Source organism: Aplysia californica, unplaced genomic scaffold (genome assembly GCF_000002075.1).
Source record: "Aplysia californica isolate F4 #8 unplaced genomic scaffold, AplCal3.0 scaffold00627, whole genome shotgun sequence".
NCBI classification, from domain to species: Eukaryota; Metazoa; Mollusca; class Gastropoda; order Aplysiida; family Aplysiidae; genus Aplysia; species Aplysia californica.
In genome coordinates, this window is record NW_004797897.1 from 108,853 (window position 1) to 125,436 (window position 16,584).

The window sequence follows — 16,584 nt, forward strand, 5'->3', positions numbered from 1 at the left end:
GGGGGGGTCAGGAAAACACCACATCTCTGCTAAATAGGACAATTACCTTTCTGGCTTCATAGCTACAGGAAGCAATGTCAGCCATGGAGTGGAAGGTTTGAGCAGATGTAGCGCCCGCTGGGATGAGCTTGTCATACTCTGGCCGACCTCCATTTGTCTCTTCTTCTACACAGTGCAAGAACAAAAGTAATATATAGGTTTGTCTTTTTTTTTCTTCCCAAACTATTTCTATTATTACAAATAGACACATATTAACATATATTGGTACATTGTCTTTGGAAAATGTGAAAACACAGATAGAAATAACAGAACATTTGAGAGAGGCAAAGTGTAACATTTTCTACACAATTTAGACAAAATAATATCTCTTGTTTACTCTTGAAAATACTAAGATCAAAAAAAAAAAGAAAAAGAAAGATGATTTTCTTGTGGTTATCCATCCAGCAACTCATCTGCTTTCACCGTTTCTTATTATGCCACGATGGATACCTGGAAATTCATGTTAGTACCTGAGAGGCATATTTTCCATGGACGCCAATTCAAGCAGATAGAGGAAAGATATTAAGTAGAAGCATGCAAGCTCAACTGACTTTTGGATCGGAAACTTAAAAGTACGTAAGTATTGCACATTTTTGTTGTCAGCCCTCAGAGAGAAGAAAATAGAACCTGCTTTTCATGTGTGCTAAAGCAGTCCTACAAATTACTCTGTGACTGAAAAAGAAAAAGGAGTTTTTCTCAGAATCCTTTCTAAAAAATGGAGTTTACAGGAAAAAATTGGAGAACTCCACAACCCGAGTTAATGAAGCTTACGTTTCAAGTCATCCATGGCAAATAAATTTTGGCATCGCAAATAATACAATACCCACAAATTAAATAAACACAAATAAAATGTGTATTTTCATGTTACTTATGATAAATTGTGCACAAATATCAAATAAACCTGTGTACTTTCACCTAATTTACAATATATTGTGCATGACTGATAGAAACACAATTCGAGAGGAAAAATTGGATTTTATGCAAATCTGATCAGGGTTCTTTGACAAGAAAAACAAACAATTAAGAGCTCTGATTTTATCGGAGTACATAGAAGGTCTGATGAAGCATAGAAAAAAGATGCCGTGATAAACATGGGTCTACCTTCAGAGCAAGAGGGAAATATAATCCACCTTTTATATGTGGTAAAGCATAGAGTACATTTAAATCTACAACACATAATTTATGTCCTGCCTCAAAGCAAGAGAGCAATAAAACTTACTCTTTATACATGGTAGAGCGTGGAGTAAAATAAAGTTTCTGCAAACCTGGGTCTGTCCTCAGAGCAAGATGGAAACAGAACATACTTCTCATACAATGTAAGGCATGAAGTAAATCCTAAATCCTTAAAGCAAGAGTGAAATAGGACCTGCACCTTACACATGATGGAGCATACAATAAAATAAAAATCATAACAATAATAATAATAATAATAATAATAATAATAATAACAACAATGGCATCTTTAAGCGCATGTTCACACTCCACAGCATGCTGCTCTATATGCTTTACACCTGTTATCACTCCAGTAGACCTTTCCAGGAAGCAAACAGTGCCAGCTGCGGATTTCACTGGCCCAAACACAAACAACCTGACAAAATCTTTTGCTGTCAATAGCCAGGTACCCATTCCCGCATAGATAAAGTGAGGAAAATTTGAGTAAATTGACTTTCCCAGGGACACAATATCGGGCACCTGGCAGGTTATGAACCTACAACCTATCCGTTGTGAGTCCGAGGGCCTAACTTGGCCACCAACGTAAGAGCAAAACAGAAACTGCTCCCCCCCCCCATGTGGTAGACCATGGGGTAAAATAAAACTCTGACGTACCTGGGTCAAGCTCACTGTCACTTGGGACTCGCTCACTGGACGTGGAGCTGCCGGGATCTCTCTTCTTCTTCCACTCACTTCTTTCCCAGGCCAGGTCAGACCCTGGGTTCTCTCTGCCCCCTTGACCCCTGGAGTGGGTCACAGCCACAGGTTTACCTGGTGCACACACAGAGGAAATTTGAAGGATTTTCATCTCATCCTTTTGGAGGAAGACAGAAACTAGAAAGTCCCGTCTCTCTTTTCAATAAGTTATCTCTGTCAAAACCATGAAAGATCATCTCATCTTAGTTAAATCAGACTGGTTTTTTTTATCTCCCGCCACAAAAAACACCATCAAGAAACCAGTTACACGGTCAAAGCAAAACACTACTGCAGAGATGCCAACCACAGCAAACCGAAATGAGTATTGGGAAATATGAAAATGTGCATTTTCAGGGGAAAATGTGTATTCCCCACAACCGACCGACAACTAGTAAAATGTTCAGGGTGTCCAGCAATATTTCCTGAAAAAAAATTACTAGCTCACCAGCTCGAAAAAGGGAGCACACATGCGTACAATATACACGTATTCAGTCAACAACATGTCAGAGTTCAATGTCATACTGGGGTCTTGTTTGACTTAAGTATTTCAGTCTATTATATAATATTTTCCTCTCATTATTATATTTTTAAAAAAATCCTGCTTTGAGAGTTTGGAAGGGCCGAGAACAAGAATTTCTACTATCAAGAACCAGTCTGGGTGTCATGATTCATGTCATGAACTGACAGACTCAAATTATTGCTCAAACTCAGAGAAAAGCAATAACTTGAAAGGCTAAAGTAGACCCATGCACTGTGAAGAGTTGTAACTACTGTGGTTGGGCAAGATGCAGTGACACTGAAAATCTGCTAGTCTTGAACAGAAAGCTACAACATACACTGTAGGTACAATTTACTATCACCCATCCAATGAGACGCAAAAACTTTATTTCAATAACACAGACTTCCAAAGTATGAGGGGTCCCGATTCCGCACATGGCCTGCACCAACGCGCGTTTTGCAGAAAGCTCTAATCAAAATTCTGAAATGTGCTTCCCAGTTTTTGTCCTCTGGTGTTGCCTTAACCCCCCCCCCCTTTCGATAGTATCTTAAACCCCCAAAAAATCAATAATCTCCTACCCTATTCCGTAGTCCTATAGTTCGCAACGCCGTTACTCCCACCAAAGACGGTATTTACTCACACTATGAAGCATTTATTTATGATGCGAATACGTGCAGGTTCAGTGACCGGTCATGATGGCGAGCCAGACAATCTAAATATCGGACGACGGTCGACGCTGGTATTTTCTTTTCTTTTTTTTCCACAAGTAACAGCACAGCGATCGAGCCTCGGTGTCATATATGCTTCCATCTGCCGCCATAGACCTAGCTGCCTATTCGCGTGAAAGTGAAATGTACTCTCCGGATGGGGAAACGCTGAATGAATAATATAATATCACGATCGCGACCGGCAAAAATGAACTTACTGACCACATCGGACTTGGTTTTCAAATATTCCAATTCTGCGATACTGATACTATTTTGACAAAAGATGGGAATTGAGATTAGGATTACTCGCCCAAGCTGAATCTCGGATTTTTCGCATTCCACGATGCGCATTTTTTCATGAAATGTCGTATTCGCGTATTTTCGGCAAAAAATCGTACTAAAATACGTAAAATCGTACTGGTTGGCATCTCTGCTTCTGGTATGCATTTCACCAAAGCACTCACTTACCCCTAAGGTCAGGACGAGCCAGTAATCCGACAGATACAAAGAAACAATCCATATCCAGATGGATGATGACCCTCTCACTCTTCCTTCTCTGAGCAGACGTGGATACAACATCCCCTAGATTCTGCTTTGACAGATTTTCTTCGTGCAGCTGTCGCAGTCTGTCTCGACCAGGAAAAGAGGTCACTCCGGACTTTTGTATTTCAGCCACATAGGCCTTGAACTCTGAACCCCAGGTGGAGATGTGGTGGAGTCGAGAGTTGGAGTAAAACTCTGACAGGAAGTTCTTCTCACCAGCCCTGGACATAGTGCGGGATGATGGGGAACCACTGGCCTTTTGTTTTTCAGCAGATTTTGAAGGTGACGATTCTGCTGTTGAAGTTGGAACAGTTGATTCTATGACTGAATTTGATGAAATAGTTGCAGTAGATGTTGATGCTGCAGATGCTGTCGTTCCTATGGTGACAGGCTTCCCTTGGTCTGAGTTTGATGCCAACAAAGTGGTAGGTCTTACTGTTGTGCTGACCACGGAGATCCCGTTTGAGGTTGATGTCTGAGTAAGAGATACTGTTTGCAGGTCCCTCTCAGGAGGGTCTGCTTCATCCACGTCATGGGTCAGTCCTGCAGCAGACCATAACGGTGCACTTGGAGCTACAGGCAAAGCGCTGCTGTGTTCAGTGACTGCTGCCTCTCCAAAGTTTACAGCCACTGGTAATGACGTCGAGCCGACTTCTGACATCTGCTGTTGGGGTATTAAAAGTGATGCTGATTCAATCTCACCAATTGTCTTTGATTTTCCTTTGAAGCCACTGGCAGACACTTTCTGTGTGGGAGTGTCTCCATCCTTCTTGAGCTTAAGTTTAACATCATCATTTACACTGGTCTTGGTCTGGAGTTCGTTAGTATGCGGTAAAGTCTTCTCCATATCTACAGTGGAAACATCAGTGGACACTTGAAGGCTCTGACCTAGAACTACACTTTGCATCTTCTCACTTTGAAATTTTCTGGTGTCATCTTTCTTCGGTGAATTGATACTACCAGAACTACCTTTTCTGATCTTGTACACACGAGACTTCCTCCTTTCTTCATTTGGTCTGTCATATTTTTGTGGAGAGGGAGCATGAGTGAAAATTTCACAACTCCCTTCCTCATCGTCTTCTGAATTGAGAACAATATCATCATCATCTTCATCAATAGAGGTAGTCTGTTTTAAGGCTTTGTCACAATTGTTGTCATTGTTACTGACATTTGGAGATCTACTCCTGTTTGATAAATCAACAGCTGGGGACACAACCCCCTGCTCTCCAGAGGGACTGCCTGCTTCACTTCTATCCCCTGTGTGAAAATTATGAGGATAAACAGCAATGTTGGCTTTAGGCTCGTCTTGTCCCGGCACATCTTTTTCCGTTGTCTGCCTGGATGTGCTGAGTGCGTTGGCCAGTAAAGCCTCATGAGAACTATCTTGACCTGCAGCAGAGATGCTTGCACTGTCTAAACAGTCATGTGACTTAATTGATGTCAGACGTGTCATATCATAGTTGGTGGAAGAAGCCGAGGAAGAAGAGCGAGAAAGCGTGGTTATGGAAGACATGGACTTGAGACCTGGCTGGAGAGACGACTGGCTGCCGAGCAGTAGGTATGGGACATGAGACAGACGTCTGCCAGCAGACACACTGGGGAGAAAACAAAAATTTTTTCTTGGCTAAAAAAAGCAGACATACAAAGACACAAACAATAAAACACAGGAGTGAACCTACATCTATATGTGTTGAGCACAAGCCCTCAATAATCACTTCTTCAACACTCAATCTCAAAGAAATATCTCTCCAACAAGATTGTGCAGGAGGCCACTTCCCCATTACTGCTCGACTACCATTGAGTTTCACATTTACAGGCCAACACCCAGCCTGAAAGTAGAGACTTGTGATTTCATCACAGGATAAGAAGTGCAAGTATTTTTCATCATCATTAGACTGCACTGAACTTAAAATGGGCGTACAGAAATGAAGTCGACATAAAAGTATAAAAAACAACATTCAAATTCGTGACTGTGGGAGCAGGATGCCAAACATTTCAATCAACAGAACGTATAACAAAATGCTGAAAATATTTTTGTTTGGTGTAAATTATACATGATATATACCTGTCCACAATCCAGTCTGGTTTGACAACTGGAGTCAGCTTTGCAAGATGGAATTTACTGTTAGGCAAGTTGCTGGCTATGATGTGTGTGACTTTCCTCTTGCTGAGGTACATTTGGTACACACCACCATGTGCTCTCATCAATCGCTTTAGCTCATCTGATGAGGGGGCTTAGGACAAAGGATATGGAAAGCAGAAAAGATAAAGCTGAAATTAAATTTTACAAAAATTCAATCTATGCTATTTAGACAAGAGATAAGAGGCATCTTTATTGTCCAGATCCAGGAATATTGGTTTGGTGTTTCACCACGCACGCACACACGCAAACACATGCGCATGTGCACACCCATACATACAGTTTCTCACTCTCATCCTCTCTTCCACACATAACCATAATAATATAATGCACTCCCAAACAGGCTCACAGTAACAGGCATTATAGTATAAATGAACAGCAATTATAAACATAAAGTGTTAAGCTGGATACGTACTCAGTATTCTGATTGTAATTAAGTGGTATTCTGATATTGCAAGCTTTAAAGGTCATAGGAATACTTATCTCAAGATGACTAAGACAGTATAAGTTTAATGGATGATGACAAGAATGACCTTCTGTCTCATTCTTTGCTATACATTAGAAGCCTAGGTCTTTTACTTCTGATTGATATTTCTATTTGAGAGAACAAGGGATGTTTACTGTCCAAAAAGATGGAATTATTTTTTTTACAACAAGCCATAATGTATAATTAATCGAAGTAGGGGAATGTAGATGTTGAAATTTTGCTTGCTTTTCGTATGGACTGATTCCATTTTTCATTATCTTGTGATCCTGGCTCATGCTGTAATACAGAAACTGATCATACTTTCTATGGTTGAATGACAGAATATGGACATAAATGATTTATCGACTTTATAATACATGAGCTTCCTCAGAAAAAAAAAGGTCTTTTGTTCACTTTTTTTATGCAGAAGAGAAGTGTGGACATGCCAGTCGAGTTTTTTGTCTATTGTAACATCAAATACTTATAATCTTGCCTCTGTGTAACTTCAGTATAGTTCCTTTTTTGGAAAGGTAAAGTAAGTAAATCCACAGATCTAGGAAGGTTTGATAAATTAGATCAATGAATATGATATCATTTGCATCAATCTACTTACTTGTGTAACCATTGACATATATAGAAACACCGGCAAATATTCCACTTTCTGTTTTTTGATTCGCTCCACGAAATTGATCACTCAGTTTCTGTTTCTTTATGTCCATGTAATTCCCCTGAAAACATACAAACAAAAAATCCAAATTAAAAAAAAAAGAATTCAAGTGTCTTTATATACAATATTTGACCTTTTGGACATGGGAAAAAACATTTCTGTTCTACTTTTTCCTGTCAGTCCTTTTTCCAGTGCACATATATGTAAGATGGAAATTGGCCTAAGGGAAAATCTCTTCGCTTTACCCAGTGACAAACTTTGCATATTTTGAACCTGTATGAGACAGACAGCAGATCTATGCAGAGGCAGAATAAAGCATTGTCCTCCTCAGGAAAATAAACATGTCAGAATAACAACATTTTGTTTAAATTTCGACTTGAAGCAGTTGATGTTTAACTTCAATTACCACATAATAACTGAACAATCTGCTGCAGGTGGTTAAATATCTCAGATATTTTCTTTGACAATGAAGAAAGTCAAGGGTATCCCTTGGGAACGAAGCTCGATTTCCTCCAAATACCCAGTCTTATGTGATTCAAACCTCTCTCCAATCTGATCACTATAGAGATTAGTGTGAAGCATTCTCTGTTCTTCTGAAATGAGTTCTCAGAATTGAAATAGAATATTTATTATCTTTTTATAACTTACTATGATGCATAACATGGAGAGGGAGTGTTACATATGTTCTCTTTACAGAGATATATTTAAATAGCACTGAGCATACAACAGCACAGGCACTTACAGGCAACTTCGAGGGTTCACGTAGACTGAGAAAATTGAAGCAAAAGAATTTTCAGAGAATTTTAGAACTGTTGGTGAATCAGGGAGCCGTGCAAAGAGCGATGATTTGGGGAATGGACAAGAGCCTCTGCCTTTTTTCTCAGATAAATTCAGTAGCAGAAAAATAATAAAATGGCTCGGACAGATACAAATATCCCTGTCTGAGAAACTGTTGTAAAAGAAAGGTCTTTTGTGATTCCAATAACCTGATGCTTATTGTTCTTCTTACCCTTTACCATTGGATGAATTCTTTTCACCAAAGCCTGTTCCCTGTTATGTAAGTTGTAAGGATAAACTGTTCTCTCACTTTCTTACAAGTCAGAGTCAGGCCAAATGAATTCAGCAAAGGATACAATCTTTCCACCCTTGCCATTTGTACTACCACTAGCATCCATGATGCAAAACCCATTCATTCAGAATATGCAAATTGGTTTGTCTACTCTTTAAGGGGTAAATTTTATCTAAAATAAGGCTGGGACAGCTTCAACTTCAAATGACATCACAGGTCTATCACTTTGACTATCAGTCTCAGTCATGGCAAATCAGGAATCACTTCCATTGACTTTATTTCATTTAAATTTTTAACAAAACAACATCAACAATGACTACTTACAAAACCACCCCAGTCATCATCATTTACTCCCCTGCCTCTCTTGGAGCTGCCACGGCCTGATCTACCACTCTGACGAGAAGATCCAGGTGGTGGAGGCACATTTTTGGCCATGGTGGTGCGCAGCAGTTTGAAACTTTCTCATCAACCTGGCCTGATGGAACAAAACAAAAAAGTAATAAAATGAATGTTAAAGGATGACCTCATATGACATATATAAGCTAAACCCCCTTCCCTAACCTTATAGAAGCCACATATGGCCTATATAAGCTAAACCCCTCTACCTAGCCATATTTAGGCCACATATGGCCCATATAAGCTAGCCCCCCCCACCTGGCCTTATTTTGTGTTTGTGTAAGGTGTGTAATTGAGTGCGTGAGTGTCTATCTGAGTTGTAAGGTCCAAACTTACATCAATTTGTTGGGAATTTTACATAGAATGTACACAACTACAAAACAGCTCTTTACAAAGTCACAGACATATTTTTTTGGTACTTATAGAGGTACAGGGTGATTTAAAATAATCACCCACAAGGATAACTGGACAAAATGGGAAATATCTTTACTGCTAATGGTCATAGTCATATTCAGACAAATCCTACATCATTCTCTTTGTTTTTCTTATTTAACTGCTCATAATTATTAAAGAGTAGGTGAACTAGGTGGTAATTTCTTACTTTTATGCGCATTCTTAAAATTTTAAAACTTGTTTTTAGCGCTTTTATCAACATAATACTGATTCAGTTAAAAACCTGATGACCATAAGTCAGCTCCTTATCCTTCTTTTTCAAAGCATTGTGCATATACATATTTACATGTGAAACTATATCTTATGTTTTCAAGTACATACATATAAAATGCTTATTCAGTCAAGCAAAATGTTCTTCTTAGACATAGTTTAGACATAGTAGTAGGTCCACTGGAACATTTAATAAACCGCGGAAAGATGACCAGAAAATAACAAAATCATCTTCTGATCTTCATTTGCACTTCCAAATTTGTGACAAATTACAGTCTACCTCATTATCTTATTTTTTCACACATGATATTTCTTCACTATTCATGACAACTATTTTTTTCAGTTATTATCAATTAGTAATTTCTATTGATTAGCACAATTTTAAAACATATTGAGTCAGAGACTCGCTGTCTAAAATGTCCAATGATAATGCAATTCTTATAAAAGAAAACAGCACATTTTGTTAACTTACAAAAAAGTTAAAATATCCAGAAATAATAACATGAAAATTATTCCGTACTGCTTACAAACTCTGTTCTCTACCAGTAAGTTTGCGCAAAACAGATGTTGTTGTTAGCGATCCAGACGCAAAACAGATAATTTTAGAAAAAAAGTTGGATCTAATAGAAGTAAAAGTGATCGTTATGATGGAAAGTCCAGAGAGGCTGAATGTAAAATTAACTAGAACTGTGCAGATCAAGTTAAATTTCAATTCCAAAGCCCAAGGCATAGCCTTATAAGTTAGATCTAGCAGATGTAGGCTCTCTGGCTGCTTCTAGCCTTTTACTACTGATTTTAGACAGGGAATCTAGATTTAGCTGTCATCTGCACTATTCAAAAGCCAGCTCTGGTTGGTCGGAATGGTAAAATAAAAACAAAACAGAATTCTTTTGTCAGTACGTATATATCACAAATGCCATAGCCGCATGTATTAATAGTTGAATAACGCGATGCTGAAGCAACATTTTATTTCATGTCATAATTTATATACAGCCAGTAGTTTTTATTTTATTGTTTTGTAAAAATAGCCTTGTTTTCTGAAGCAAAGGCAGTTCTCATGGCCTGGAGGTTAAGGTGTATTCAAAGGTCCCGCGTTCGAATCCTGGTAGCGACCGAACAATTTTCTTCTCTCTAAAACAGTCTCCTTTCACCTTCTTTCCTTCTCTCTAGCAATATTCTGTCGTCTGCTTCCGTCTCCACTTTCTTCCCCCATCCCCTCACCTCCTTTGCCCTCTCTACTGGGCTCATGATAGTTCCACCATTTTTTTTTACAATGTGTTAAAAAAGTTTTCGTTGATTTGACTTTTAAATATTTTATTTTGAATTATTTTGAGGGTAGGGTAGATTTTAAAAAGACAATGAAAATTGCTTTTAAAAGGAGTTAAAATCTATTCTTGAAGCATGTTTTCTCTTCCCTGTTATGTTTCATCATTGACTTCTAATCACGACATTGCAAAAAAATTTGCAGATGGAAGGGAAAAAAAAAAAAAAAAAAAAATTGCAGATGATTGAACTATAATTGGGCTAATTCAGGCTGACCATAACGAAACCGTTTACTGGAATTTTGTACTTAATTTTTCTGAATGGTGTGAAAATCATAAGCTGCTTTTAAATGTGAAAAAAACAAAAGAACTTGTCGTTGATTTTAGAATAAAGAAACTGCCCCTGCAGTAACTCAAAATGAAATGTGAAAACATCGAGCAAGTGTCAGACTATAAGTATTTGGGTCTTACAATAGACAACAAACTCAACTGGCGTGTCCACACTTCTCTCCTGCATAAAAAAGTGAGCAAAAGACTATTTTTTCTTAGAAAGTTAAAGTATTTTAAAGTTGATAAAACATTGGTGTCCATGTTCTACCATTCAACCATAGATAGTATGATCAATTTTTGTATAACAGCATGGGCTGGGAACACAAGACAACAAGATAAAGAAAAATTAAATCGACTAATACGGAAAGCATGTAAAATTTCAACATCTTCATTCCCGTACTTGGATGAATTGTACATAACAGCTTGCACTAAGAAAATTAATTCCATCTTTTTAGACAACAAACATCCCTTGTTCCCTCAAATAAAAACATCAGTCAGAAGTAAAAGACCCATGCTTCTGATCTGTAACAAAGAAAGATACAGAAGGTCATTTTTACCATCATCTATCAAAATGCTTCCATCTCTTGTTTAGAGTACTTACGACCTTAGAGCATGCATCAAAATAACATTGAGTGTGTATCTAGCTTACGATTATTATTGTTTATATTGCTGCTCATTTATTATTATGTATGTGATTGTAAGCCTACTTGTGTGTGCATGTGTGTGCATGTGTGTACGTGTGTGTGTTTGTGTGTGTGTGTGTGTGTACTCATGGTGGAACACCAAACCAATGTGCCAGGATCTGGACAATAAAGATGTATCTTATTTAAATGGCGAAGTGGAAATGAATTTTCCATGAATAATTATATTAGAAACAATTTAATCATTGGTTTATTTTTTCAAGTTTTTACATTATGTGTTCTAAACTTAAAAGCTAATTATCTAAAAATTAGATACTCTACGTCGCAAAAATGTGCAATATCTCAAAACGAAGAACCTATTCGGAATCTAGTCTGAATAGCCTCCCGTATCTATTCGGACTAAACTCCAACACGCTTGTCTAGGAAAATACGGGGTGCCCATTGGGGGATCGTGTCTGGTCGGGTCGGTATTATTGCCAGATTCGCCGTCTCAAAACAAACGCGTTCGGCTTGGCCACATTAGCCGCTTTGCGGCCTCAATCTGGCTAGTAAACCGCTGTGACCCGACCCGACCCCCCATATGTATTATTTAGTCCTGATTTTAATTGAACATCTAAAAGTAAGCTGTTGGAAAAGCTCTTAGTCTTCTGTCCCCTTCTTTTTCAGAGTTTGGAGCAAAAAAAAGAGCCAGGGAGCCAAATGAAATTAATTCAGTGGGCAAGGCGCGATCCAAAAGAGGTATTAGGCCCGGTAACCCCAGCCCTGATCCCTCTTGGGTCATTTCCGGTAAAACAAGAGAGGGGGTGAGAATAGCGAGACATAGGTTATTCTCACCCGGGGTGAAAATAATCACTTCCATTGCCAAAACATCAAATCATTGTGAACTGCAGGGGGGCGAAACCTCCTAGATTCTGTTTAGGTCCTGAAACCTCCCATGTTGTAAATCCTTGTGGCAAAAATTAAGGCCACATTATTTGGTGATCTTGTATATATCTAGTTCCGTTCGTTAAAGTCCACGAACCATTTGTCAATGCCTCAGGGTCTACGTACACGGTAACAGGGCACGTAGCCTCAGGGTCTACGTACACGATAACCGGGCACGTACGCTGGCCTCAGTGTCTACGAACACGGTAACCAGCAACCGAGCGTGTAGTCTCAATGTCACACACACGGTAACCGGGCGCGTAGCCTCAATATCTACGTACACGGTAACCGGTAACCGGGCGCGTAGCCCATGGGTGAAAGTGGCAAGAAACAGTTTAGCCTGAAAATTCTGTTGTTACAGAACGGATAGCCTGAAAAGTTCATGGTAAATTCACGCGCCTGAAGGATGGGATACGCTTCTCAATATCCCAGGGGCATATTACATAACAACGACCGCACATGCTCTATTTAAATATATATATATATATACACACACACACACACAAACAAGTACGTAGCCAAAATTATATAATATGTATCCAGTCAAAAAAATTCCAGTGTGGTACTGGAGTCTTGTGTGACTTACGTATTTCAGTCTATTCTTACTTGTTAGATATTTTCTTATATAAGTCTTATTTTATATTTTCCCCTCATCATTTTATATATAATATATAAACTATATTATACAAATGAATCCTGCTTTGGGCCTGTGAAAGGGCCTAGAACCAGAAAATCGAATGTCAAGAACCAGTCTTGGTATCATGATTCATACAATAAACGTGAAAGACAAATTATTGCTCAAACTCAAAGTAGAGTAAAAACTTGAATGGCTCAAGCAGATCTATTCAGTGCGATAGTTGTAAGAACTGAAAGAGGTCAAGATGCAGTGACACTGAAAATTTGCCAGTCTTGAAGAGAAAGCAACAAAAAATATAGTTACTTTATAATTTACTATCACCCATCCAATGAAACGCAAACACTTTAGTTCATCAATAACAAGGCTTACAAGATATGACGGATCCCGATTTTACACACAGCGGCACCAAAGCGCGCTTTGTAGAGAGCTCAAATAAAATATTTTAAAAATAAAATGCGCTTCTAAGTTTGTTGTCCTCTGGTGTTGCTTCCGCACCCTCCCCACCCAGAGTATCTTATTTTTAAAAAATCAATAATATAATTCCCCCCCCCCCCCCCCTCCGAGTCCTATGCTTCCAAACGCTAGACTTTGAACGAACTTCGGCGACCCAAACTACCGTCGGTGCTCACACTACTCACAGTCACAGGATTCCCTATCATGCGACGAGAACGCGCGCAGGTTCAATGACCGGTCACCATGAGGAGCCCAAAAAGCTGACAATCGGACGACGCTTTTCATTCTTTTTTCACAAGAGACAGCACAGATACAAGATTTGATTTGATTTTCATGGCGACACGGCGTTTATAGCGAACGACCTGCATGTCACAAATGTTGCGTTACCAGTCTATCACCGGCCAAGTTCTGGGTGGTAACGAAAGCGAAAGTCATCTTGATATTCCCGATCGAGCCACAGTGTCACACGCTTCCGCATGCTGCGAAAGCCGCCTGTTCGTGTAACAAGTACTTGTCGGACCGGGAAAAGCAGAACGAACATATCACAATCGCGGCCAGCAAAAATGAACTTGCTGACCATATCGGAATTTGTTTTCAAATATTCCACAACTTTTTATATTTTCCCGAGTCATCCCGACTTTTTCCTGGGGTAATTTACAGATTTCCTCAAATTCCCGGGTCTCGGCAATTTTTATCAAATTCCTGTCACATCGTCGGCTATGGAAGACTTGCACGGCCGGTGTAGCCGAAGGGTGGCCTACAGATGAGCTCAAGTAGCTGGAAATTCCGGCAGGAGCCGGAAAACTTTCACCCCTGGCGTAGCCTCAATATCTACGTACACGGTAACCGGGCGCCTCTCATTATCTACGAACACGGTAACCGGGTATTTTGTTTCGAGGGGGGGGCTTGAGCTAGGTGCATGGTAACTGCTTCGCTCCCTTCACGACCTTTTTCCTTTTTCACTTCGCTTTTTTTGTATGTTGTGAGCGGAATGTAATCCCAAAAATGACCCCAATCTACTCCCTGTCATCTTTCCTAAGGGAGAGCAAAATGCAGTGACACTGAAAATCTTACTTAGCAGAGAGCTGTAGTTGTAATCAGAATTCTAAACATTAAACATATTTTTGCTTCCAGTTTCAGTTGGGTTTTTTTTTGTCCTCTGGTGTTGCGTCCAGCCCTAGCCCTCCCCCTATCCCCGAGTGTGTCTCTTAAAAAAATCAATAATCTCCCCCCATTCCTGAGTCCTGTACTTCGAAGCGCTCAGAACATGCGCAGGTTCATTGACCGGTCACAATGGCGAGCCCGACAAGATGCTTGTATAACTTTCTTTTCTTTATGTTGCCCCCCTGACAGTGACAAATATTGATTTATTTTCATGGCGACACCACGTTTGTAATGCCGAACCTTCATGTTACAATAATTGTTGCGTTATCAGAGAATTACTGACAAATTTCTAGGTGGTAACGAAAGCGAAAGTAAAGGCTTACTGGACCCTCTGTTATATCTTGAAATTTAATGGGTATCATGCTGGACTATAGAGCGGTTGACCCTAGTGCGTCTTCGAAAAAGCGCAAACTTTGTGAACAGAGTTACCTTACTTGTGTGAAAAACAATAAAAGTGACACTCTTTTTGGCTGAGTGAACTATCTCTTGGACCCTCCGGTTACCGTGTACGTAGATACTGAGCACTACGTGCCCGGTTACCGTGTACGTAGACCCTGAGGCTACGCGCCCGGTTACCGTGTACATAGACACTCTGTGACAATTTGTTTACATCCAGAGAAGAAATCCAGAAGTCTTGATGACCAAATGCTATTTGAAACATGCCCCCCTGAAACCACCCTACTCTTGACTTTAACTTTAATAACGAACGAAACTACAAAATCGCCCATTATTTCGGTTCAACTGTCAACACGCAGAATCTAAAAGTATAAAGGCCACCTCTATTCTCACTCCGGGTGAGAATAGTGCAGGCGAGTCTTTTGGCTATTCTCACCCGGTGCGCGTTCACCGTTATAGCCTAGATCTAGGCCAACCAATTTTGCTTTCACAATAAACCACAGAATTATACACTGTGATACAGAAAAATTGTAGAATTCTGTGCCGTGAACAAACGTTCCATTACTACTGTACTAAAAGTGTACAATTTTGTCTGTGGGCAGTGGAGAGAGAGAGAGAGAAAGAGAGAGAGAGGAGTAGCGCGAGAACTTCCATGCAAAAACAAAATGGCGACCCGCGTAGTTCGGATCGATTCGAAAAGTTAAATAGCCGTAGCATCTTTGTAGACGACCAAATTAATTTACTTTTGAGTTTTAAAATCATTTTTTAACTTTGTTTTGGTCAATTTGATCATCCACACCGATAGACAGTATTCAGAAAGAGATAGAGAATAGGGGAGGAGTAGATCTTGCGAGAACTTCCGGGCAAAACAAAATGGCGACCCCCGTAGTTCGGCTCGATTAGAAAAGTGAAATAGCCATAGCATCTTTGTACTCGATAAAATTAGCTTACTTTTGTGCTATGCTATAACTATATAACGTAATCTTTTCTTTGCCTTTATCCATTTGATCATCCACATCGATAGAAAGTATTCCGAAATTAGGAAAAACAGGTCTTTTTTTACACCGGGTGAGAATAGCCTACGGCCTACGGTGGCAAGTCTCACCCGGGGTGAGAGGTCGATCGTACTTCTATTCTCACCCCGGCCACTTCCAAGTATAAAACGTGTACATGAGACGGGTGCATGAGTAAAAAATATAAAACTGATCTAGTAACTCAAACCGTAAGTATCTAGATCTAGAAGTCTAGATCTAGATTAGATTTCTAGATTTCTAGATTCTAGATCGAATTTAAATTATGTAAGCTGAGGCTGAAGCTTGGACTTGGAGTTGGATTTCCGATTGCGAAGTCAGCAACAAAAGTAAAAGTCAAGTTCCAGTCTCCAGTTCCAGCTGCGAAGTCTAGAAATTGCACCTCAGCAAATAAAAATAGCAACAATAAACTTGGAACTAACATTTCAATTTGACTCTCCTAAAGACTGACTACCTATTTATATAAAAAGGAGTTTTGAGCATTTTGTTGATGAACTGTCCATCTAACTACAGTACCGCCACCATACACCGTTTGGCGCTTTGTTTGTTGACATCTCTGACAGTAAAGAATCACTTCAATTTTTAGACTTATTTTGTACTGCTAGGTGGTAAAAACTTAAACGTATGACATACGAAACAAAAGAAACGA

At 39.4% G+C, this 16,584-nt stretch overlaps 1 protein-coding gene across 2 annotated transcripts in view; it reads right to left on the reverse strand.

Moving 5' to 3' along the window:
• Window positions 1-16,517, reverse strand: part of LOC101852504 (DNA repair protein REV1) — a 33,758-nt gene extending 17,241 nt beyond the window's left edge. For both annotated transcript variants that reach the window (XM_005107744.3, XM_035972257.1), the window contains exons 1-7: window positions 16,390-16,517; window positions 8,363-8,513; window positions 6,916-7,030; window positions 5,762-5,930; window positions 3,622-5,291; window positions 1,867-2,022; window positions 47-165 (exon numbers count right to left, since the gene is read on the reverse strand). In XM_005107744.3, the coding sequence (XP_005107801.1) occupies window positions 47-165; window positions 1,867-2,022; window positions 3,622-5,291; window positions 5,762-5,930; window positions 6,916-7,030; window positions 8,363-8,473 (2,340 nt within the window). In that variant the 5' untranslated portion in view covers window positions 8,474-8,513; window positions 16,390-16,517. The remainder of the gene's footprint in view (window positions 1-46; window positions 166-1,866; window positions 2,023-3,621; window positions 5,292-5,761; window positions 5,931-6,915; window positions 7,031-8,362; window positions 8,514-16,389) is intronic.
• Window positions 16,518-16,584: the final 67 nt, after the last annotated feature.